Genomic DNA, 26,464 nt, shown 5'->3' on the forward strand with positions numbered 1-26,464 from the left:
TTTTGAAGTGTCTTAGTACAGAAAATGATGGTTTTCAAATACATGAAGCATAACAAGAAAACAGAATGTTATAATATAAATAAATTATTTTATATTGCAGCTGCAGAGAGTAACCCAACCTTGCATATATCTAGTGTTGAGGATAGCAACAGACAGCCAAGTGTAATAACAAGCTAGATTTCACAAGGTACAGGATGTAAATCTGGCAAGATTTCTAGCATTATAGATAGTAGTCTTTTTTCAGAAGCAATTCCTCCTCATCTGTTGTCTTTTTTTATATGCTAAGATATTTTAAAAGGATTTTGTACAAAGGACATGATCAGTGTGACAATGGGAGTCAGAACTCTTGCATTATAATTCCAACTCTGTCACTGACCTGTTGTGGACTTAACTTTTTTGTAACTCAGTTTTCTATCTGTAAAGTGGTTATAATACTCAACAACCACACAGGAATCTTGTGCAGCTTGCACAGATAATATTTTAAAAGTGTTTTGTAATCCTCAGATTCCAGGAGGTATGTAGGGAAAAGAAAAGTATTATGAATTCAAAACTATAGGCTGAGAGTGTGGTGTGCAGATCAGAATCCATCTGAAGTACCTTCAGATTTTGGGTCTGACGCAGAGCCAAACCTGTTCAGGCAAGTTCAGCCTCTAGCATTCCATCATGAGTCACCTCCCACCTCAAAATTTCAGAAGGGTTCACATTCAAGATTTTGATTTTTGGCTGATCTCTATTCTAAACCTGTTATAACTGATGCTATGCAAATGTAATGGAGTGTTTTTAATGTGGGGTTTCTTGCTTTATTATAAAAATGTAGGCTGTTTTGGCAGTTAATTAAGCAACTAATATTTTCTCCCAGGTTTTTTTTCCCCTCATGAGAATTTATTATTTGAACTTTTGTTGATAATCCTTGCATCACTGTCAGATGTTGCTTTGGGCATGAACAAGGCTTTCCCTGTCTATCGTGCTGCTGCCAGAATAACTCCCTTTTTGTGTTTCTCTGAGTATGTCTACACTGCAGCTGGAGATGTAATTCGCAGGTTGGGTAGACATTCACGTGCTAGCTTTGATCGAGCTAATATGCTAAAATATAGTGTTGGCACAGGCAATAGCGTGGGCTAGCTGCCCAAATACAATCCTGTCCAAGAACCTAAGTAAGTACTTGGGCAACTAGCCCAAGCCACTGTGGCTACACTGATTTATTTTCAGTGAACTAGTTCAACCAAAGCTAGCACATGTACATCTACCCAAGCTGGAACTTACAACTCCAGCTGCAGTGTAGATATACCTTCAGACTTAATTTTTTGATGAGGACAGGTTCTTGGGCTATCACTCAACCTCCAGCCTGGAGGACCAGTGGACTCTTTTTCATCTGGTTACTACCCTTTGACCCATAGGTGCTGACTCCGTGGGTGCTCTAGGGCTGGAGCACCCATGGAAAAAAATATAGGGTATACAGCACCCACTGGCAGCCCTGTGGATCAGACCCTCTGCCTGCCCCCCAGCACCTCCCACCCACCATGGTCAGCTGTTCAGCAGTGTTCAGGAAGCGCTGGGTGAGAGGGGGAGGAGCAGTGGCAGGAAGAAGTGGGGTGGGTGGGGGCTCGGGGGAAGGGGTGGAGTGGGGGTGGGGGTGTGGCCTGAGGTGGAGTGGGGGTCAAGCACCCCCCCGGGAACAGAGGAAGTCAGCGCCAATGCTATAACCTGTCCAGCTTGGGTGGCTCTACCCTTGCACAGCTCTCAGAGCCATTGTAACACAGCCAGGGAAGGTATTGCTGGTATAGAAATCCCTTTATAATATATAGAACAAAGGCACTTACAGAATTTTTTATTGCCCCTTTTCCCACCAAAATAATTAAGATCAGATTATTGCCTTTACTCTCCCGCCCAAAATCGAATCTGGATCACACTGATGCTGGGCCTACTCACTGGAAATGCTTTGCTTGTGAAATTCCTCCTCTGAGGGTGTTTTCAGAATTTTCGAGTGTGTCCTATTTGTTTCAGTATTCTGTGACCACTTCTTCCCCTGTTTCCACCCTACCCCTCCTTTGTACAAGTGGGTTTGGATTTTGATGCTGGCTGTTTGGATTAATGGAGTTGTTTTTGAAAAGTGCCTTTAAAGTGATTTAATATTTGAAACCTGTTTTGTTTTTATTCCTTCTTTGGTTTTGCCTCGGCAACCCATATTGAGTGCTTTGTATTTGTGCTTTGCATTTTATAATCCCATTTTTAGATCTTCACAGGGGGTGAACTCATCCCTGTGCAGAGGGCCAGCACAAGGTATAGGTATCACTTAAGCTTCACTTAAACCTTAATTTGAGGTATTAAGAGGGAATTAAGTGTTGCCTGGACATTATTCTGAATCTCTACACAGAGCTGAATTTCATCCTTTGAAAGCATTATCCTCAGTAATTAGGACTATTTTTTGCCTTTTCTCTCCTAGTACTCAATAGTACTATTGCTCTGGAAGGCATAGGGAAAACTGATTTGACTCACTAAGAAGGATTACAGTAAATTACAAAATTGCTTTTCAAGAAAGAGGACACAGAAATCTCTACAGAACCCCGTAGGCCTGCATAGCATGAAGCCATATAAGGAGCATTGGCTTTTGAGAACCTCCACTCTCAGTTCAAACTCACTCATGAAAGCAACCACATCCCTGGCCCAGTATCCCACTGCAACTCCCTGCCCCTGACACTATCTCCCCTTTGAATTTTTGTATACGTTGGTGTACAAGGAAGTGTGGGGTATATCACACTCAAGAGCATACCAGATCATGCAAGACTGGGATTTGATGGGCCTCAGAATCCACTGTACACCAAGATCTGCAAAAAATCAAAGGGAAATTGAAAAGCAAATGAACCTCAAATTCATCTTTAAAGGGGGCTTTCAGGTAGGGAGGTCATAAGTGTATGCTGAGCACAAGAAAGACCTGACTGCGTGGTCCTTTAAAAGCCTAGGCCCTGTGGCTCAGACCAAGTACATTTGGCACAGACTAGGGGCTAATCCTCACCTGTAAGTATCTGCATATATTCTGATGAAAGTTATTGGGGATCTGAGAGATGAGATTGATGTGCCTTGCTGCAGATGCAAAGCACTTACTATCAATCTATAATAACAAAATGTCAGTGACAATGAACATCTTTTGAGAACTGCAGTGCTGCCACATGCGAGGTGCAAGTGTCTACTCCCTTGATCTCATCAGATTCAAGATTTTTAAATGCAGAACTGAAAGAGAAGTCTACCCACAGGGCAAAGGGGAAGTCAATCACTGATGGAGAACCATAATAAATATGCTGCTGCATGGAACAAAAATAAAAGATAGACCAAAAAGCAGAAGCACGTACTCAAAGCAATGCCAGCTCTGAGAGTGAGTCAAACTATCTGAGAAGGATGGAAAATCCAGACCTCCACCCTCTCAGTCTTAATATCACACAATCCATAACTGAATTCAGAAGCAAAGAAAATGCCCTGGTCCTCTGAAAGATATAGAAGAGAACCCTGTCAATGGAAGCATCAGCAGATCTGAGCTCTCCCATAGGAGATGTTTTAAAATTAAATTAAATTAAAAGCAAACATTTCAAAAATAAATAAGGCAGGGACAAATAGAATCAGTTCCTTCCTGGTGCCAAAGCATTAATCAAATTATAAGATCAGAATGTAAGGTGCTGCTCCTACAAGCTTATCCATATGGGTAGACTCCAGTGTTAGCCCATAGCCCCAGTGTCTTCAGTACAGAGATCAGCTGGCAAGATCAGAGACTAAATGATTAACAAAAGTGAAACTAACAACACATTTATGGCACAATCACTGATGCATTTCCCATTTATTTGCCTAACCTGTGGCCCTATAACTGACAGAGATAATATTAAGAGAAGATCCCTCCACTTCCCATGAATATTTGGGCTTTATGTGGATTTGAATTTAATCAGGCATCAAATAAACTTTGACCAAGATTTTCAACCATGGTTGCCTAAAATTAGGCTGCTAAATCTGTATTTAGGCACCTGAATAAGTGGCTTGATTTTAAAGTGTGCTGATCATCCAGAAGTTCCCATTAAAGTCAGTTTTCTTTCTTGGGTGAAGTAGGAGCCAGCTGCTCTTCATCCAGGTGCTGATCTCCTGTTACCATTAGGACATCCTTGCAATGTTATTGGTTATGTGAATCGGAAATGAGGTATATGTAAGGCTGCGAGTTTGTCACAGAGGTCACAGAAGACACGGATTCGATGACTTTCTGGGACCTCCATGACTTCTGTAGTGGCTGGTGCAGCTGGACTGGGGCCGCCTGAGCAGCTCATGCAGCCCCTGGACCAACTGCACCGGCCTCTGCTAGGGCAGTCTCAAGCCTCCGCCTCCTGCCCCCCAGCAGCAGCAGGAATTTGGGTGTGGGAGGCGGCTCTGGGCAGCACTTACCCTGGGGGGGGGGCTCCCCGGAAGTGGCGACATGTCCCTCCCTCAGCTCCTAGCTCTGCGCACTGCCTCTGCCGGCCAATGGGAGCTACAGAGCCAGAGCTTGGGGTGGGGGCAGCGCGCAGAGCTAGAAGCTGAGGGAAGGACATGTTGTTGCTTCTAGGGAGCCATGAGGAGCCAGGTAGGGAGCCTGCCAGCACCGCCAATCCCCCCACAAGCACCCACAGTGTCCCCTGGACTGTGACACACCCCCTCACCAGCACCCCCCATGGCACCTCTGGGCCTCCCCCTCCCCACGATTTAGTCAGAAATATATAGTACAAGTCATGCATAGGTCACGGCCCGCGCCGCTTCTGGCAGCTCCCATTGGCCAGGAACAGCAAACCTGCAGCCACTGGGAGCTGCGTGGGGCCATGCCTGCAGATAGTCAATGTAAACAAAACATCTCGCAGCCCGCTAATGGATTATCCTGATGGTCCGTGTGCCGAAGATTGCCGACCCCTGGTGTATATCCCCACTTAGGTGGAATTTTATTTAACTACAATTGCAAATTTATGACACTCTATTTAAATTACATGAAATGTCCTAGATATCACATCAGAAACCTTGCTCTTTTGCAATGTGGACCATCAAAGGACTGGAACATCATAGAGTCCAGGTTCCTAGAGGAAGATTTATGCCACTTGCAACAACTTTCTCATTGGTCATGTTGGGAACTGAGTTCAAACTGTAGTTGAGGTTCTGTCTGCATCATTGAGGTTTGATCCTGCAAGGTATTAACTACTCTGACCTTGATCCAGCAACACATTTAAGCCTTACTGAAGTGTAAGTATATGAGTAGTCCTCTTCACTGGCACTACTTGCATGCTTAATGTTAATTCAGCTGTTAAGTGTTTTACTAGATTGCAGCCAGAGTACTCAGTACCTTGCAGGACTAAGCCCAGGGTGAGCGGCATACAATGGGAGATGACGTTACTGAGGTAATGTGTGGGACAAGAGCTGAGGAGCAACATACTGGAGGCACAGTCACAACCACAGGATTGTCAGGCATGAGCATTCCATTGTAGGAGTGAGATGAAGAAAGGAGAGCCATTATAGTACTGTATCTATAGTGACAGCCCAAACAGCACAACTTATAATAGTGCTACTACAGGGGCCATTATTGTAGACAGAATACTCTTTAGTTTCTCCTTTAAGAGGAAATTGGTGGCATTTCATCAAAGGCTCAAGCTAAAACCCTACTCCCATACCTCTGTGGCTGCAACGTTATGTATTTTTAGGGCCTGTGCTAAAATGGTAACTTCAGTGAAACAGAGGGTGGTTAGTATATTACCAAGATGATCAGAAGTTGGCCATCTCTCTCTACGTGTAAAGTAATTTATTGCACAATTACATTTACTTTTTAAAATATTAAATTCTTGAAAGTGAAGCATTTAATTTTTTTCTCTATAGTTTAATAAAGGAGAAACTTAATATAATATATCTGGTAATTTAATTTAGATACAAAAGAAGAATTCAAATTAAAAAAAAAATCCCACTACTAATATCTAGCGGATAATGCAATCATAAGCAATATGTAGCATGGGTTTGCTAAGAATAAAAGTTGACAGACAAACTTGATTTTTTTATGGAATTATAGAATTAGTAGATGAAGATAACATGGTAGATGTAATATATTTGGATTGTTAGTACAGCATTTGAAACAATGTCTTAAAATTAATTGAAGTTAATAAGGAAAGTACAGCAGGTTGTAACCCTAATCCGATTTCTCCCAGCTGGCCCTTTAAATAACTTCCACTCACCTCAATCCACTTATTTCTGTTGTGGAGTAATAAGTGGCAAAGTATCGGCTTGAATATAAGTGTCTAGTGGATTCCACAGGGTTTGGTATTAAGACCATTTTTTAGGGCAAGATTCTGATCCTCTTACTTACACTGAGTAGCATGTTACTTTGCAATGTCACTGAAGTAAATGGAATTACTCATGGAGTAAGATGCTACTCAATGTAAGGGCATCAGACTCTGGCAATGATCTGGAAGATAGGGGCAAACAGCATGTGTATAATATGTGCAGATAATAAATTGTGAGGAGTTGGAAATATAAGTGAGAACAGAAGAAGAATATAAGGGGCTCTAAATATAAAAAATTGGCAAAACATAACAAAATGAGACCGCACTTGGGGAAATGCAGCCTGGTACATCTGAGGGGAAAATAATCTGAAACTCACAAATATTCAATGGGAAGGAAAAACCTGGAACCAGCCATGTGGAAAGAGACATGGGGTCAAAGCCATGGAGCCGTTGGTGCTTCAGGGCTCCCCCAGGAAATCACAAAGTCAGTGCCTCTGCATGGGGTGATAAAGTACTGCAAATCTGACATGAGTCTGGGGTGCATTATTGCAGCAAAAAAGCCAGGTCACTTTGGGGCTGCACATACAGAAACATCAATTCACAGAACAGGGAGATAATGGTCCCTCTCTCTCTGACTTTGGAGCCTAGTAGGCTACAACTCAGTCAGCTACATCAAGCTACAAGGTCTTTCCCTACATCTCCACTAGGAAAAAGGTCAACTTTAAGTCAGGATTACCTAATGTTTTAGCTAAACCTGAAGTAAACTTGATCACTTTTCCTAGTCAAAACAAAACGCTCTAGGGCTCTGGTCTGGCTACAACTGGAATAGTGAATTAATTTCTAAGCACCACCTCATAAGGGAGATATTGACAAATTGGAGACAGTTTAAAGAAGAGCAACAAGAATTATCTGGAGGAATGGCTTTATGGAAAGATTAAAAGAGCTAAAAATGCAATTCTGTTAATGGATGACTAAATAGGGCCATGTTAACAGTCTACAAATATTTAAATAATGTAAACATTAAGGGTGGAGTGGAAGTATTTAGACTGGTACACATGGGTGTGAGTAAGTAAATGAAATTAAGAAAGGGAAATTTTAGAATGAATATCAGGAAACACATCCTGACAGGGAAGTGCATTAGGCTGTGAAATAATCTGCCAAAGAAGTGCCTTCAGTTAGGACATTTAAAACAGGAGTGGAAAAAAGCTAGAAAATGTGTTGTAGGGAGCAAATCCATTGACAGGAAAATGGACTGGATGATCTGAAGTTTTTTTTTCCTATCTCTCTTTCTTCCATGAAAATTATCAAGAGAAGAAAATGAAGGCTTGACACGTGAATTAGCCATTTACAACACATTTATAGGAGCAAAGAGCAGGTAACTCAGATCTACCTCTATCTCCTAAAGGATGACAACCAATATAACACCTGAGTTCTTTGTGTTCTTCAATGTACTGTTTCTCTGCCACTCACACTAGCAAAGCTGACAACCACAGCAATGCTGAAGGTGTGGCTGGCCATTGCAAAACCTGTATGGCTGATATTTTTCTGTGCAATTGGCTCTCCCTATTTATCATATGATTAAGGCACCTCTTGAACTTAATTGGCTAATTATTGCTGTAATTTCTGTTGAGCAGCAGGGTTTTATTCACAAAGAACACGTACACTCTCCCAAAAGCTATATTCTCTGTCCCATTATGATTTATAATCAGAAGTTCATTTTCCATACAAAACTTGACAGTATATTTTGTTGTAGTTCACTGGGAAACAAGGATACTTTTGTATTGAGAGTAAATTATTTCCCTGCCATCAAAATAAATTAATACATCCTGCTAATACTTAAGTGTAACTGAGAACAAAGATTGAACTTTTAATATATAGTAATACTGTATATATACCACCTAGCAACCTACTGTAGAGCATCAAACATTTATGATACAGTATAATCAGATTAATTCAGGAATAAATCTTAACAGAATACGTTCTCTATAATTTACAAACATTGAGCCCTATTTTACTATTTTTGCCTGCACAGAACTCTTACTGAAAACAGTGGAAGTTCTGGACAAAGATGAAGGGGAGAATATGGCCCAAGAGCTATTTGTTTTCTCCCCATTTAATAATATCCTACCAGAAAGTCTTCGTATAGAGCATTTAAAAACGGTGAACATTTTAATGGTACATTTAAGGTATATAAAACCCTGAATTGTTTATATTTGTAAAGTTCCTTGCATGTTTCATTGCCATTAATTTATTTTTCATAAAATGTTCAGTTGGTGCTTCCACCGTTTCATTCTGAGATAGATTTTTGCCACCTACCTTCATTAGAGAACCCTCTGATTCCAATGGGACTTCTTACGGAGAAAGATACTACACTGTGAGTAAGGCTGACAACAATCTGTCCCTCTGAGTATTTTAACGGTGGACTGAAAATGTAAGAAGTAGAAAAATAGTTTATTTTTCAGAAAAGAACACCTGGGTGCAGCAGAAGACTGATTAAGGGGGCAATAACTAAGGGTGAGATTGTGCAATATAATACACATTCAAACAATTGCTCAGAGGACGTCTTCTTTTAAATTTTTTTTTCTAAGGAAAACTAAAAGCCCTTGGGCCTCATGCTTCTTGGTGCTTAGACACATTTCCCATTGAAGTTAGTGGGCGTTGCTCAGATTTCTCTAAGGTTGCTCAGACTCTTTCATGTTGGATGTGCACTGGGTGGCTCTCAAAACTGTTAACAAAAACATTCACTACTAGGACAACGAGGAGTCTGGTGGCACCTTAAAGACTAACAGATGTATTTGGGCATAAGCTTTCGTGGGTATAAAACCCCACTTCTTCAGATGCATGGAGTGAAAATTACTGATACGGGCATAGATACACTGGCAAATGAAGAGAAGGGAATTACCTTACAAGTGGAGAACCAGTGTTGACAAGGCCAATTCTGTCAGAGTGGATGTGGTCCACTCCCAATAGTTGATGAGGAGGTGTCAATACCAAGAGAGGGAAAATTGCTTTGTAGTGAGCCAGCCACTCTCAGTCCCTATTCAAGTCCAAATTAATGGTGTTAAGTTTGCAAATGAATTGTAGCTCTGCAGCTTCTCTTTGAAGTCTGTTTTTGAAGTTTATTTGTTGAAGGATGGCTACTTTTAAATCTGCTATTGAATGTCCAGGGAGATTGAAGTGTTCTCCCACTGGCTTTTGTATGTTACCATTCCTGATGTTTGATTTGTGTCCATTTATTCTTTTACGTAGAGACTGTCTGGTTTGGCCAATGTACATGGCAGAGGGGCATTGCTGGCACATGATGGCATATATCACATTGGTAGATGTGCAGGTGAATGAGCTCCTGATAGTGTGGCTGATGTGGTTGGGTCCTCTGATGGTGTTGCTAGAGTAGATATGGGGACTGAGTAGGCAACGGGGTTTGTTACAGGGATTGGTTCCAGGGTTAATGTTTCTGTGGTGTGGTGTGTAGTCCGGGTGAGTATTTGCTTCAATTCAAATGTAAACCTTTTCAATACAATGATCAAAAGGCTATGGAGTTCCAGCCTAGGATTTACAGAATGTCAGGAATGAGGGCCTGCAGCCAGGCCTGAGATCAGCTAGCAAGTTAGTAGGCATCCTTCAGTCTCGAGAGACCATGGGTATGCACCCATGAGAGATAAAGAATTTATTCAGTTGGTTTTATGGCAGCTGCAAACGTGGCTGAAGAGACCCACTAGAGAGGGACAAGCTCTGCTGCATCTGTCACATTTAAAGGTGATGTTTCGACCCTTTGGGCACTGCCTTCTGAAAGCTCTTTTCTCCTCTGCTAAGCTGGACTGCTTCCTTTTGTAACTCTGGAGATCAGTTAGCTAACTTCAGCGGAAACCCCTAGTCAGCCAGGTCGCTTGATTGGCTGAATGGCATTGCCAAGACAGCTCTTAAGCCCAGCAGTTCCATTGGCCAGTGGCTGCTCAACGCTTACGCCTGCAGCTATGCTCGCTCTTGTGCCTGCCTTGTTTCCTGCTGTGCTCCAGTCCTTTCCCAGCCTTGCTCCAGCCCTGCTCTAATCTGCGCCAACCATGCTCCCCTGCTCTGTTTCTGACTCCTGGTTCCTGACTCTGGCTCTGACTCCTGGATCTGGAATCCAACTATTAGGCTGGATCACCACTGCTCCAACCAGTAGGAGTGACCACCCATGACCTGATGAGTGACAGTTCGAGCAGCCTACCAAAAAAAAGGAGGTAAAGAAGGGGAGTAGAAATGGGTCAGTTACTGGGATGGATCCCGCTAAGGCCAGCATCATCTTGTGTGAGATAGTGAATGCCAGTGTTCCCTCTAATTTTTTACATCCATGTGCAGAATGAATGTTATGTGCACCAATATGGAGGTGATGTGTGGTGGGGGTGGGGCTAAAGGGTTATGAGTGTGGGAGGGGGCTCAGGGCTTGGGCAGAGGGCTGAGGTGCGGAAGGGGGGTGAGGGCTCTGGCTGGGGGTGCGGGCTCTGGGGTGGGGCTGAGGATGAGGGGATTGGGGTGCAGGAGGGGGCTCAAGGCTAGGGCAGAGGGTTGGGGTATGGGAGATGAGGGCTTTGGCTGGGGGTGCAGGCTCTGGGGTGAGGCTGGGGATGAAGGGTTAGGGTGCAGCAGGGGGCTCAGGGCTGGGGCAGAGGGTAGGGTGACCAGGTGTCCGGAAGCAGCCAGCATGTCCCCCTCTGGCTCCTATGCCAAACTGGACCTTCAAGGAGCATATAATCTAGTCTGGATCCAAGAGGAAGACTGCTTTCTGTACCAGGTACAGGCATTTCAAATACCCGGTCCTGGTCCTGCCTTTTAGCCTGTGCAATGCCCTGGCAACCTTTCAGCACTTCATTGATGATATCTTGGACCAGTTTATCTTGATATCCTCTTTTTTTCTCCGGATCAGGATCTTCATAACCAGCATGTGCACTGCATCTTAGAAAAACTCCAGGAAAACCACCTCTGGGTGAAGCTTCAGAAATGTGAGTTTGATGGGGACATGGTTTAATTCCTAGGGTGTGCTGTCTCCTCTAAGGGACTCATTATGTACCCATGCAAGGAGTCAGCCATATCCAACTGGGGGGCTCCATAGGACATACGGTTCTTGGGTTTCAATAATATCTACTGGTGTTTCATCAAGGGATTTTCTAGGCTGGTCGCCCCTATGATGACACTCCTGCAAAAAGGAGCATGGTTCATCTGGTCCTCAGAAGTTCAGCCTACCTTTGATCAGCTGATTAGGACATTCACCATGGCACCCATCTTACCACCTAGACCCCACCAGACCATTAATTGTGGAAGCTGACTTGTCAGATTTTGCCATCTGCGAGATTGTCCCAGCCAGTGAGCTCCCATAGTCAACTTCACCCATATGCCTTTTATTCCTGCAAACTGAATGTGGCAGAGAATAATTATAACATCTGAGACACGGCATTACTACCAATCAAGGCAACGCTGAAGAATGGTGTCACCTCCTGGAGGGAGCTCAGTTCCCAATCCAGGTTCTCACAAACCATAAGAACCTAGAGTACCTCTGGATGGCCAGGCACCTCAATCAATGGCAGATTTGATTTTGTTGTAACCTAGCACCCAGGACCTACAAATGAGAAAGCAGATGCTCTGTCCCACGAAAAGGTGTACCTATAGACTGGCATGGAACGTCTCTTCGCAATCCTTAATGCATCCAATTTTTGTTTCAGGTCAGTTGACTGCAATCTAATGTATCTGTTGTCAGCTGTTCCACGACCCCTTGGCGACCCAGATCCATCAGACCCTGGATAACATAGATGCCAAATCTAGATCCAAATTCAGGCTGCAGGATGGCCTCCTCTATGATATAAAACATCGTATTTATGTTTTGGAATGTCAAGCTAGACTCCAGGTCCTGAAACTGTCATGACATGCCAGTTGATGGTCACTTTGGCCAACCCAAGTTGTAGGGCCTGATAATGCAGAGTTTCTGGTGGGTTGGTCCACATGCATGCACCAAAGAATATGCAAGGCTCTGTGACATTTGCTCCCAAACCAAGAGCTGGCACTTGAAACCGCTCAGCCTTCTCCAGCCTTTGCCCATTTCCCCACCAACCCTATGGTATCTATGGTATCTATAGATTCTGTTGTGGAGCTGCCTCAATTTCAAGGGCACAAATATCTTCCCCTACATGGGCTACCAACTGGCATCATGCTGGACTGTGGCCCCCAGTTTGTGTCCCGTTTTTGACAGGAGTTCTAACTGCTTCTCAGCATAAAGTCTCTCACCTTGTCTGCCTACCATCTGCAGGCCAATAGGCAAACAGAACAAGTCAACTAGATTCTAGACTAGTACCTACATTGTTTCTTGAATTACCCCCAGGACGACTGGTTTTCTCTGCTTCACTATGCAGAATTCGCCTTTAATAATGCAATCCATGCCTCAACATAACAAAGCTCATTCTGTGTGACTGTTTTCATTCTCAATTCCATCCTGACATACCCATGAACTCCCCAGTACCTGCAGCTGCAGATTGGGCTGCCCACCTACACCAAGAGCTCCAGGAGCAATTGATATCCATAAAGGAAACTTACAAACACCATGCTGACCAAGGTTATCGGACCTCTCTCATCCTGTGGGGGACAAGGTCTGGCTATTGACCCAGAACCTCAAGTTGGTCCACTTGTCAGCCAAATTCGATCATCAGTACTTGTGCCCATTCATGAACTTGTTGGAACAGGTCAATCCTGTAGCCTTCAAGCTACGAATACCTGCTTCACTCAAGACGCACCCAATATTTCACATTTCCCTCCTTAAGCTACGTACTGAGCATATGTTCTCAAATCACTCCAGCCCATCACCACTGCCCACAACCATTAGGGAGCAAGAATAAATTAATCTGGCAAATCTTGAACTCCCGGTGAGTTAGGGAAAAACTCCCTTACCTGGTGAACTGAAAGGGCTATGATCTGGATGACCGATCTTTGGGAACTTGCTGAAAACATCCACACCCCAAACCTACTACAGGACTTCCACTGGGCTCACAGGCACTGGCTTCTAATTTTCCCCTGGGGTGCTCTACTCCCACTCAGCCCCAGGCCCTGCCACCACTCCACCCCTTCCCCAATCCCTCACCCACCTCTTCCCACCCCCCCTCCACCACTCCCCCCAAGGCACCACACCTCTTTCCGCCTCCTCTCCCGAGTGCACCCTGTCACCACTCCTCCTCCTCCCTCCCAGGGCCTCCAGCATGCCACTGAACAGCTGTTCCACAGCATTCAGGAGGTGCTGGGAGGGAGGGGGAGGAGTTGATCGGTGGCCAGGAGTGGGGGGGAGGGAGGGGAGCGTAGCGTGGCTGCAGGTGGGTGCTAAGCACCCTATGACTGGGCTCATCCTGAGAAACCAGGCCCTAGGGCTTCTGAGAGGTGTCCTCAAAAGGGAGGGGCACTGTCAGGAATGAGGGCCTCTAGCTGGGCCTGGGGTCAGCAAGCATCACAGCTGCAACCTCTAATTGGCTGGACTGGCTGAGCAGCATTGCAAGGTCTGCTCTTAAACCTAGCTGTAGCACTGAGCAGCCATGTGCTCAGTGCTTATGCCTGCAGCTGTGCTCGCTCCTGTGCCTGCCCTGTTCCCAGCCTTCTTCCAGCCATCCTTAGTTTCTGACTCCAGCTCTGACCCTTGGCTCTGACTCCTGGTTCCTGATTCCAGCTCCGATTCTTGGATCTTGACCCCTGTTCCAGATAATAGGCCAGAACAACACTGCACCGACCACTAGCACTGACTGCCCAGGCCTTGGTCAGAGACACAGAGAAGCCTTTAACTCCCTTCTCGATGCAGTAAGTTTCTATGAGATTTGTGTAACTGATGACATTGTCGATGTTAAGGCTTCAGGTGTGCAGAATACCTCATTTCCTCCTTTCCCCCTTGAGATTAATGCCTTTCCCATCCCACCTATACTGTGACTGTATCTCTAGTGAACAGCAAGAACTAAAGACTGTAGAGTCTCAAGGTGGCCCAGGCATCATTAGACAATAATAAGAAACAAAAAATGAAAAGTATGACACCAATAACTCCAAAGCATATTATTACTGGATAAAAGTCAGTGCTGTCATGTGGGTGTAAAGTGTAATAGGCCATGAAATGATTTAACCTGGTGGTATTCTAAACAAAAAAACTCCCAACCATCCTTGTAGCTGTTTCCATCACTTCCCCCTGACTCAACAGACACAATACATACCTCAGAATGACAAGGTGCTAACCTGGGATTAGGGCCCCTTTGGGCTCCTGACTCTTTTCCAGTTTCTAAAAATCATGTGATTTCAAGAAATTCAACCTTAACAAGAGGGGTTAAAAATGTTGTTGTGGTGGGGAACTGGATGATTAAGGTATGGGTATGGCCATATGCAAATTTTCACTCTAATCTTGCCTGGGTCAGCAGTGACTGAAAGTTATTGCTAGTGAAAGCTGTTCAGTGACCCACTTTATGTGACATGACTGATGGTCTCAGGCCAGCTCCTAGAAGAGAAGACCAACACAAAAGTCATGATCACACACGGCCTCCTTATTGATAGTCTTAGCATATAAAGCCATGGAATTGCATAGTTTATGCATGGGCTGTACTACATACGCCGGGGATAAATAATCTCACATTGATACTACACCTAGCATCCCCCTGTATTTCAAATTTGCATCACAAATTTTCAAATGTGGATTCTTTTATTGGCATGACAAGTTTTCACACTTATTGTAAAAGGAATACAAGATCCTGCACTACATCATGTACTTGCCTCATCAACAGTGTTACTGAGGGAGGAGGGGAGGTTAATTCCCTTGCTGTTCGCCTTTTATTACTCCATATGCACAAAGTACTATGCCATGCAGGCAGGGGGCAGGGACAATTTGCTCCCATGCAATACCCTGTAGGCCTATTAATGTCCACGCATGGGGGACAGGACCCAGATGTTCAGCACCTTGGCTGGCAGATCTTGTCACCTCTGGGGCTCCCAGGGCAACACCCTCCAGCAGCATTTAAAGCGCACGGAGGGGGGGCAATAGGCTGAGGTGGGAAAGAGACAAAATCAAGGGGCAATTATCTCCTTCCTCGTAGGAAGCGGCATCCCCCAGGTCTGTAGGCATCTCTGCTGCGGAGTCTCTCCCCACTCATTGATCCGTCCTCCCCTTCCCCCCAGGCTGCATGTAGCAGGAAGTGCTGGAGGCAGGAATAGAGAAAGTACCAATGCACCATAGAGAATAGACAGCAGCAGGGACGGAGCGTCGAGCTGCACAACGGACAGCAGTGCGCTTCCCGCCGCCATCTTGAAGCCGGGCAGGAAGCTCCCTCCCTCGGCTAGTTTCACAGCACACCCTCAGCTCTGTGACGTCAAAAGGGGCTGGAGTTTCACCGCCAATCATTTCACGCCAGCGGGAGGAGTAGGCGGTTTCCGGCTGCACAAGCCGCTCCGCAGAGTGTCGCGCTGCCCCTGCCCTCACCTAAGATGGCGACTGCCCGCTCCGCCCCTTCCCAGCGCGGCGGGGGCGGTGCCGGGCCCGCCCCCTGCCTGGGTGGGTGGGGGTGTTGTGTGTGCGCCAGGCGCTCGCCCGCCCCGGCCGTGACTGACACTCGCACGCGCCCCGGGACGCAGCGAGCCCGGAGCCCCGTTCGCAGGGCACCGCCGACACACCGAGCTCGCGGCAGCAGCGCGATGAGGGCCAGGCGGGAGGTAGCGGCGGCGGCCCTGGGCCCCGGCTCTGCCCTCCCGGTGCCCGCCGCCCCCCGGCTCGGAGCGGCGCTGCGGCTGCTGCTCGCGTTGCTCGCGCACACGGCCCGGGCCGAGCAGGAAGGTGAGAGGCGCCCCCGGGCTCCGCTGTTACCGTTTGGGGCCTGGCCGCAGAGCGGGGCCCCGATCCCGGCAGTCTGCGCCGGGCCCAGGCTGGGGAGGATCCCCGGGGCGGGGCGGTTGCTCGGGGAGCCGCAGCGCTCGAACCGGGGAAGCGGCTTCCCCCCGGTTCCGGGGCTGAAGGAGCCCCAGTGCCTGGGCCACTGCCACCCTCGGCCGGGCCCCTGTGCGGGGGGTGCCCCTTCGCAGCGCCTCGCTTCTCCTCCCGGCCGCGCTGCAGGGAGCCCGGCGCTGCCAGCTCACAGACGGGCTGGTCTCCCTGCCGCCCTTCCCGGACTGTCACTGCCGGTCTGACGCGCCCCGCCTCGGCCCGGGGTCAGGCCAGGGCCGGGGGGCTGGGTGGGTGGGTGAGAAGCAGGGGTCAGCGCTGGCCGTTGAGGTTTATCCGCAGGTTTTCGGAAGGCAGTTGACATTGAGGTGAACTTGTGAATGGGCTTCACCTCGGGACTTTCTCAGAGGCAGGGGGAAGCTGGTGCTGCCTCGTAAAACACCTTCCCTTGCTGGCGCTTCCCCGTGCTTCAGTTCGAAGGCAGCAGCCCATTATGAGACTCTTTTGCATAGTTACCCCCCAGACTGCTCCGCTAAGAGATTGACATCCACCCCTCCCCCAGAACTTTTGACAGGCTGAACCTAGTCACTGTGTAGGTTAGAGAGTATTTTTTGCCTGAGTTTGGTGAAATTCAGAAAAGGACTTTTAAATTTGGTGTTTTGAAAACTCCGCTACCACTCTTTTGTGTGGCTCGTTTTATTTCTCATATGGGTTGACCTAAAATGCTAAGTTCATTTTGTTGGAGTTGCTGAGATGTGCCTTCTGGTATTGCGGAGGGGCCTAATGGAGTAGGTAAAAAGGTAGTGTCTAAAGAGCAACATTTAAATATCAGTGTTATTGTTTATAATATAAGCTGACATTGTGCTGACTTCAGGCTTAGATGCTGAAGCAGTTCCTGGATTAAACAAGAAGTGGAGGTGCACATACAAGGGATAGGGCAGAAATGTGTCCGAGCAGAAGTCCAGAAAGGGGGAGACTGATAGAGAACTGGGAAGTACAAACAGGTCAGGGGAAGCACAGACAGGTGGCCTAGAGCCATAGTTTTGAAGTGAGGTAGCAGGATAGGTGTTTCTGCTGCAGAAATGTGGGATGGGACTCCAGTGTCCTATACACAGAGATCAGAATACATTTAGCTAGACTTCCATTTTCTAACCAAGGAATCAATTTTAATAATTACCTAGTAATTTGTTTTTGTAGATTTTAAGGTGGCAATGTTGATGTGGTATGATAGTGACAGAATCCTAGCAGAGAGCTGGTTGGATCCCTTTATTATTCAATTCAAGACATTCTAGTATTTGGGTTTAAAAAAAAAGTGTCAGGAATGTAACATTTGAGTGTGGGGAGTTCATAGACCCAAACAGTCAGAACTGTGGTGTCTTCTCAATCATTGGGGAGTTCAAATGTAGACACTTCCAAAATGTGGTTATTTCCATGCCTTGTGTTTGGTTATAATAATTCTGGTGTATGTTCGCTCATATGTATCTAGTCAGCTCTTAATTGAAATAATCTCCAAATATGATGCCACTGATCTATGCCCTAGAGTTAGTGCCACCTTTAGACTGCTATTTTATGTTGACTCTTTAGGAGGGCTGATCACCTTCGTTCTTTGGGCAATTCCGTATTGACATTTTCTGAGAAATAAATGCAATCTGAGACTCAAGACCAAAGTTTGAGCAGGTGCAACTGAGCTCTTTCAAGAAAGCAATATAACTGTGTCAGTAGTTAAATGTGCTTTTTATCAGTATAACTTATGCCTGTAAATTTACCCCAACCATACTTCAGCCATCTCCATAGAGTGAATTTGACATCCATGCTCGAGAAGACTCCTTTTGTTGTTTGCTTTTTTGCATGCTGCCTGGATTGGAAGCCCTGGATAAAGTGAACAATGAAGCTTTAAGGTTTACCTACCAAGAAAAACTCCTGGATACAGGACCTCTACCATATTTATGGGAAAAATCTATACTGCTACAAGCAGCCTTATACAGATATAAACTGTGTCTGTACTATAAGGCTGTACTGCTTTAACTAGGTCAATTTCTAAACAAAACTAATTATAGTGGTACAAAAACTGTGTAGCCCAGCCTTAAGGTGGATAGAAGTCCATATCCAGACTGAAATTGACTAATATTTGTCATTGTCATTGATACCCATATGGTTCTGAAGAGCATCAGGGAGACTGTTCAGAATGCTGTTAATCTTTTTTATTTTTATTTTTTAATTGTTTGGGGAAGTAGCAGAGGGACTGGAATTGGTCAGCAGAGTGAGTAAGAAAATACTGAATTCACTCACCATTTGAAGGTTCTGTCATCAGCCATAAGGACAAAAAACTTAAATTTAACTACTCTTCTTTAAAAGCTTGCAGCTGTCTGTGGTTCAGGCTTTCCTTTCTTATTGTTATGAAGGCATCCTACTTTACTGCCAAATGGATTTTTCAAGATCATTTGATATCTTCCAGTTTTTTGGATACTAACCAGTCAAGGTCTAAAACTTGACATGGCATAGAAGTGGTACTAGTCCTTGCTTTCAATAAAAGTCTCTGGAATCAGTGCCTGATGGAAGTTTATCTAAGTCTGAGCCAGGCCACATTCAGGAAGAGTTTTAATGTTGCTTTCTAGCAGGTGATCTGGAACTTCTGCCATTCAGCTTATTGACAGCATTTTCCTCACCTTCAGCTTGTACAATTGTTGTGTATTTGTTCTCTTAGTATTCAATATATAACTTTATACAAAACGCTGACACTGGAAAACAACTTTCCAGAATAATGCAGCATAAAATCCCTGCTTTGCAACTGGGCAACTGACTAATGGACACCTGACTACTCAGTTAAGTTCCGATAGCCGTCTTACCTGCCATTTCACAAGACTGGAGCAGAGAGAGCAGGACTATTAGGGTAACTTTAGTCCCTGATGATGTAACTCTTAAAGATGCTCTTTAGTGCTCATATTGGAACAACTTTTATTTAAACAAACCTAACAATTGACAAGTCAACATGAGCAAATAATACCTTTGCATGTTTGACTTACACTCTTTTAAAGTTCTTGATATTTATCTTTGCAAGATGGCAATTGAACATAAATGGTAGTTAAGATTACCATTAAAGATGGTCTGTACTGGAACCTAGAAAATCCTCTTCTGTTTTCAGCTCTGCAGAAGACTTCCTATGTGACATTGCGTTAGTCACTGTCTCTCTCCACTTTTGCTAACATCTAAAAAATGGGGAGAGTAATACTTCCTTATGTCACAGGAGTATCATAAACATAAATTCATTAATACTAGTGAGGTCCTCAGATTCTACAGTGATGAGTACCATAGAGAAAAAGCCTATACAATATTTAATATATTTTTTTTAAATTTTCATTCCTTATTTTGTTGTTTCTCATACACTGCTTTCAAAATTAATGCAAGGCACAGTAAAATAAACTTATTTTAACACTAAAGTTGTGACCCTGATAGTCCAAAATATAATCTGATATAGCAACGTCAACATTGAATTCAAAGGATGCTTATTCTATTATACTGAATTGGCACACCAAAATAATAAACAACATGAGGCAAAAAACTGTTAGTGAAGCAGAGTGGTACATTTTTATCCTGTCATTGAGAAACTGTAGATAACTGGAAAGCTAAGTGGTTTGTGCTACATCTTGCTGTTTTAATGTGTGATGAAAGATAAGATCTTTTTCAGCCAAAGAAGTTTGTAATTTCTATTTGTATCAATAAGAAAGGAGTAGTAAGTGGTTAGGTAGTGGTTGTCATTTATAGTTGCTAGTCCTGTTAATCCATATTCTTGGGTTGTTAGCGAAACTAAATATGGTAGACAGTGTAGTCATAAGAACAGCCATACTGTCTTCTGACAGTGGCCAATGCCATTCAGAGGGAATGAACAAAACAGGCAGTCATCAAGTGATCCATCCCTTGTCATCCATTCCCAGCTTCTGGCACAGTGGCTAAGGACACCATCCCTGCCCATCCTGGCTAATTGCTGTTGATGGACCTATCTTTCATGAACTTAACTAGTTCTTTTTTTGGACCCTATTATAGTCTTGCCCTTCACAACATCCTCTGGCAAAAAGTTCCATAGGTTGACTGTGCGTTCTGTGAAGGAATACTTCCTTTTGTTTGTTTTAAACCTGCTGCCTATTAAGTTCATTTGGTGACCCTAGTTCTTGTGTTATGTGAAGGAGTAAATAACACTTCCTTATTTACTTTCTCCACACCAGTCATGATTTTACAGACCTCTATCATATCCCCTCTTAGTCATCTTTTCCAGGCTGAAAAGTCCCAGTCTTATTAATCTTTCTTCATATGGAAGCTGTTCCATACCCCTAGTCATTTTTGTTGTCCTTTTCCATACCTTTTCCAATATCCAACATAGTCTAGTGGATAGGGAGTCAGGAGCCCTGGATTCTACCCCCAGCTGACCTGATGTGTAGCATTTGGAAAGTCATGTGGGTCATAGCCCACAAAAGCTTATGCTCTAATTAATTTGTTAGTCTTTAAGGTGCCACAAGACTCCTCATTGTTTTTTCTGACACAGCTATCCCTCTGAAACTTGTATATCTGTTTCTCCTCCCATCCTTTGTCTTCTCTATATAGGCCCCAGGCCTACAATTCTTTGCATGCAGGCGGACTGCTGGGCTCAGGGAGCACCTTAAAGTCAACAAATTGCAGGTTCTGGGCCTTAGGCTGTAAGTTCTTCAGGGAGCTCTTTCATTATTGTGTTTTGTATAGTGCCTAGCAAAGTAAGGCCCCAAACTGTGCTCAAGCCTGTAGGTGGTAGTGTAATACAGTTAATATATATTGATGTTTTTAGTTTGAATCAACATGACTTCCAAATCAACAGTATTTGAAATGCCTACTTTGAGCCATTTAGATATCTTTTAATTAAGGTATTGGCTGAATGCAGAACAATTTCATATAAAAATTAATGTTGGGCATCTATTGTACAACATGTTTGGCTAACTTTTAAAGTGCAGTTCTGCTTCAAAACATGACTTGGCTTTTGGTTCCATGTTTGTGTTCTCTCAATGATTCCCAGATCAGATCCACTCAGTTTACAAGTATAAAGATTACATTTCCTACTATGAGCTCTGCAACTCAGTCTGGAATCTGAAAATGAAAGATGGGCTTTTGTGGGCTATGCACAGCAAACAGTGAAGGATCGGTGATGGTTGAAGTGCAAGCCAGAACAGAATATAGCTCATTCGCTTGCCAATTGCTCTGCAGGGCTAATGGGAGTAAACAGTAGTCAAAATGTTCTTTGTTGCTTTATGTTCTTTCTTTACTATTTGCCTGTATGCTCTCCCAACTGCCCTCCCCGTCCCCACCACTCATGCATGTACACCTCCGCCCTACTCATCTTGCTTCCCAGATTAAAGGGCCTGAGGCAGACACACCATGTAGAGCAGGGAAGCATCGGAAGAAGATAAAAATGAAAGTGAGAGAGAAAACTAATGCTGCTTAAAAACTATTATTTCTTTCATATACAAATTTGCCTCTCCCCTTCCTTTCAGTCCACACCATGTCTATTGGAGACATCTTCTCCAAATGTTTTTTCCCTTTGTAAAATTGGATGACTTCCACTATAGCTTGTCATATCAGTGAGTCATGCAATTATATTTGTGATTAGTTAGTCACAGACTGAAGAGGTTAGAAATTGCTGATCTGAGATGAAGAGTGAAGAAATTATCTGGATACTTGATGGGCTGTATGTTCATCGGTTGCCTCAGTTTTTGGATCCTCAGTTTGACATCAGTGTAGCACATATTAAATGGATTAAAACTGGCTAACTGATAGATCTCAAATGGGGATGCTTCTAGTGAGGTTCTGCAGGGATCTGTTCTCGTTCCAAGGATATTAAATAGCACAGATTGGTGGGATGGAAAATAATAAAAACAGGTCAGTTCTACAGAATAATCTATATTGTTTGGTAAGCTGGATTTATCAAAATGCAAGGTTATACATATGTTCATAGACTAAGGCCAGCAGAAATCACTGTGGTCTTCAAATGCAGCAATAAAACTAAATGAATCTTAGCTAACTAAGGAATCTAACTGAGACAAAACCCCATTACTGGGATGTGCCAGTGGTGCAGCTTGGATAGTGGAATGAAATGCACTCCAGCAGGCACTGCTGTGAAACATTTGTGCCGCCTCCTGCCCCTCCCTGTACTTTTTCTGACCATATTGAATGCAAGGCCATAGAAGGGGGTGTGGCGCTCCACTTCTTCAGTTCTTTTCAGCTGTGGCTGCAGATGGACTAGGGACTTCTCCTGGCTGATCCACCCAGATCCAACCCCTTTGAAGATTGTACGTCAGTTAGATCCCTTAGCTGAGATTTGTTTAGATTTATTGCTTTTGTTTTAAGTTATTTATTTTAACATTTTATTAGTTCGTGTGGGCTCATGAATCATAGTGGCAGATCTGAAGGGGACGAGGCTTTGGACTCCCATACCATACCTAGTTTGCTTGGAGGCAGACTACTCTTCTTCACAATGCACGATCTGCAGCACCTTCTTGCAAGCTCTTGGAGTGGTGCATCAAACCAAACTCCATGACTTGCTGCTTCAGGAGGCTATGCAAACCCTCCACCTCTGTAACTGCCAGTTCCATGAGTACTGTTGGGCTTGTATCAGCCCTTCACCTCCCAGGGAATAAAAAGCAGCCCAAGATCCCACCTGAAGGTAGTATCCTCCTATCATGGAGTGAAAACCAAACCTTGGTACCAAAGAATCCTAAAACATTCGATTTTTGATTCTAGACACAACGGAACCCCATATATGTCAGCCTTTGTTAGAATATCTTTACGAGTGTGCCCTTTCAGATATGACCGTTTTGGTTCAGAATAAGGGTAGGGCCTGTAAGCAAAACTATGCATTGTTTTGGGTCTCTGTCCTTTAGGATCAGTTCTGAAAACATCACTGGAACCTAGACTAAAAGTTACTGCCTCAGTTCAGGGAAAATCTCAAAGGAAGGGGTGTGCCCCTAATGTAGCAAGTATATCCGTTCCAGGTAATTTTGACTCCTTTGCGTGGTCAGCATCCACTATAATGGTAGTTGCCCAGGTACTGCTCAGATCTGCTGTTAGAGCCATTATCTAATTAGTGAACTGTATATCCCCTGGGCAGAGTGATAGGGCCACTTCCTGCTCCCACCTCCCCACTGGAAAAGAGACAGAAAATCAGAAAAGATTTAGATTTCCCCAGCCATATCACTTCCTTCCCCTAAAACACCTTGCCAGCGAGGTTTGTCTCCCCCTTTTCAGTTTCAAGAATTCTAAGGCATTAATTGTCCTTTTACTAACTGCCTTGGAACTGATATTGGATCTGCAATCTGTCAGTGAATCAGATCACGATAAATAGGTTAATATACTAGCTCAGCTCCCATCAGCTGAGGTAAAAGTGAACCCAATAAATGTTACTGAGATGCTCCATGCAGCGCACACACACAAGATCATACCCTTAACCAAGTAGGTACTATGATTGGGATGTGATACTAAATATTAGCAGGCTTAGCAATTCCCTCCTTGGTACAGATCATCATCCTTACAGTGATCTAGCACCACCTATAGGTCAGGGAAAATCTCATATATCTGCTCAGTTTAGATTATCTGGGTATACTAAGCACTCCCTGATAGTAGTCCCAGATACACCCAGAGAGGAGGATCCGATGGGACTCATCTCATACCAGGACATGGATTTGAAGTCTAATGATCAACTGTCCCCCGATGACAATGTCGGAGTCATTTCAGCATCTTCTTCACAGGAAGATGTCATTCAGTTTCACGAACTGTGGTCAGAATAGCTTCAACCTTAAAGAACACATCTGTGTCCATAGAAGAGATCTGTCTTTGAGTATTCAATATATTGGGTCCTCCTAATAGCAAGATCACCCCACTCAGTTTTAGAAGCATTATTGCAACAACCAAAATTATTTGAGCAAATCCTGCCTCTGGTCAAGCCATGTCAAAGAAGGCTGACAAGCTATACCAGTTACCACATGAGGGTTTTTCTTTTTGTCTTCCTGCTCCTAACTTGGTGGTGGTTGCTGCAGCAGTTCAGAGGACAAAATGAGGCCAAGTGCATTCTGTCCCATTTGACAGAGGTGAGAAACTGGATACTCTGGGCAGGATGGTTTTCTCCTCAGCCTCACTAGGCATTAGGATTGCTCTAATGGTCAGGCTCTAAAGGTTTAGATATCAGTGCCATCTCTGGGGGGAAATGGCCTTGTTTGCTAAGGATCTGTCTGAAGAGCAAAGGAAATTGGCTAAAGCCTTAATAAAAGGACAGCTAATAGCTAAACATGGACATGGCTAGATCTACAAAATGACTTGGGTGCCTAAGTTCAACATCTAGATGGCACTGAGATCCTCAGAATCCCCACTCAGCTGCTCATAAATGTGTATGAACACACATTTCTGCTGTTAGTCACCAAGGCGCCTACAAATCTGCTGGTGAGCATGTTCACAGCTGCCTCAGTCTAGGCAGTTGGGGGCCTAAGTCCCAGCAGGATACTCAAACTAAGCATTCCCCTCCCAATCTCGCCTGCAAGTCCTAATCCAATAGGCCTAAACCACACACAAAACTAATGGGGAAAATCAACCCTCTGCCTGACGTGGAGGAGGGACTTGAACACAAGTCTCCACCTATCAAGAGAGTGCCCTAACCACTGGGCTATGAGGTATTTTGGGGTGGGGGGTCTCTATCTCCTGTTGAAACTGTTCTACTGTGTAAATATGTAAATGTGCATTGGAACAGGAAGACTGGACCCCGGGTCCCTTCCCTCCCCAACCAGGTGAGTGCCATAACCACTGGTCTATAGAGTCATTCACACACTCTGGCTGTATATATCTTTAAATACTTGTATGTAGTGACACAGCTTCAGCAGGAGAGATTGAAAGAGATCTGAGTTCATATCCCTTCTCCACACGAGGCAGAGGGGAGAATTGAATCCATCTCTTGTACATCCCAGGTGAGTACCCTAACCATTGGAGTAATGGTTATAAGAGAGGCATACCACCATCCCTTCCTTCAGTGTTTCATGTGGGTGTGTGGCAGGGGGAAGGATTAGCACCTAACCCTTTAAGGAATTCAGGAGATGGTTTAAAGCTGTGAATTCCAAGCAGAGATTGGTGTCTCCCTCTGGCTCATATGTAGGTGCCTAACTGACTTCGAGGGATAGGGCTTAAGACCCACCCCCTTCTGGGCATTTTCTACTGGCTAGGCTCCCCATACAGTGGGCTGGCTTTTGTGGATCCAGTTCTTAAGCACCCAACTCTCCCCAAACACTGTGTTAGGGAGCCAGGTAGGTGTCAAACTTGGGGCTGTGGATTCCAATGGGTGACAAATCACCTAAAAGCTAGGCGTGGCAATGCCTAAGTTCCTTTGGTGGATCTAGCCCTTAGAGCCTCGTTCGATGCTTCAGACACTGCAGCAACGGCAGAGGTTTCAGCTATCACAATAGGTCAACATGCATGGTTTAGTCTGTCTACACTAGCACTTTTATGAGTATAACTTATGTTGCTAAGGAATGTGAAAAAACACACCCCCTGAGCATCATAAGTTACACCGACAGAAGCACTGGTGTGGACAGTGCTATGTTAGCCGGAGACACTCCCCCACCGACATAGCTATTGCTGCTCATTGGCAGTGGTTTAATTATGTTGGCAGAGAGCTCTCTTCCTGTCAGCATAGAGCGGCTAACTGGGAGATCTTACAGCTGCATTGGTATAGCTGAGCTGCTCTAAGGTCTCTAGTGTAGACCTGGCCTTAGATTATCTCATCTTCCACCTGAAACCAGAGCACATGTGGAAGAACATTCATTCATAGGTGATAGCTTGCTCAGTGGAAGGACTGATAGTCCCAGAGAAGATTAGATGCTAGATGAGCAGCTAGATTGCTAGGGGATTATTAACCCGCAAGGAGAAGGTTTGGAGCTCTTGTCTTAATTATTGTAGACAGCAATACACTTCATCCGTTTGTATTTCATACAGAGAGGCTATTATTTGCACAAACAACTTCCAGTTCAATAGCAGCAGAGGCAAAAGAGCGCCAAGCAAATAAAGGACAAATAAATCATACCCTTTTCTTTTGTGTCAAACCTTAGACCACAGGTTTGACATGAGGTTCCAGAGCTGCAAACCAATCTTAAACTATTCACCCCCCTCCTTCCACACCTTTGAGCATCAATTTTCTCACTCCAATAACTGGGGTTTCATCCATACAAATACATGGATCCTGGAAGTAGTACAAGAAGTTTATTCCATATAATTTGACACCATACTGCCC

The 26,464-nt window shown here is 44.5% G+C and overlaps 1 protein-coding gene and 1 long non-coding RNA gene across 4 annotated transcripts in view; one reads left to right on the forward strand and one right to left on the reverse strand.

Annotated features, from left to right (window-relative positions):
- Positions 1-10,583, reverse strand: part of LOC122172221 (uncharacterized) — a 35,612-nt gene extending 25,029 nt beyond the window's left edge. Inside the window, exon 1 of the long non-coding RNA XR_006172311.2 lies at positions 8,580-10,583. This is a non-coding gene — a long non-coding RNA (uncharacterized LOC122172221). The remainder of the gene's footprint in view (positions 1-8,579) is intronic.
- A 5,130-nt stretch (positions 10,584-15,713) lies between these two features.
- TMEM131 (transmembrane protein 131) overlaps positions 15,714-26,464 on the forward strand; it is a 171,486-nt gene continuing 160,735 nt past the window's right edge. The window contains exon 1 of one of the 3 annotated variants that reach the window (XM_042840820.2): positions 15,714-16,074. In XM_042840820.2, the coding sequence (XP_042696754.2) occupies positions 15,729-16,074 (346 nt within the window). In that variant the 5' untranslated portion in view covers positions 15,714-15,728. The remainder of the gene's footprint in view (positions 16,075-26,464) is intronic. The other 2 variants (XM_008167357.4, XM_024104406.3) reach the window with 2 other exon arrangements.

The sequence above is a fragment of the Chrysemys picta genome, chromosome 1, assembly GCF_011386835.1.
Source record: "Chrysemys picta bellii isolate R12L10 chromosome 1, ASM1138683v2, whole genome shotgun sequence".
Classification (NCBI taxonomy): domain Eukaryota; kingdom Metazoa; phylum Chordata; order Testudines; family Emydidae; genus Chrysemys; species Chrysemys picta.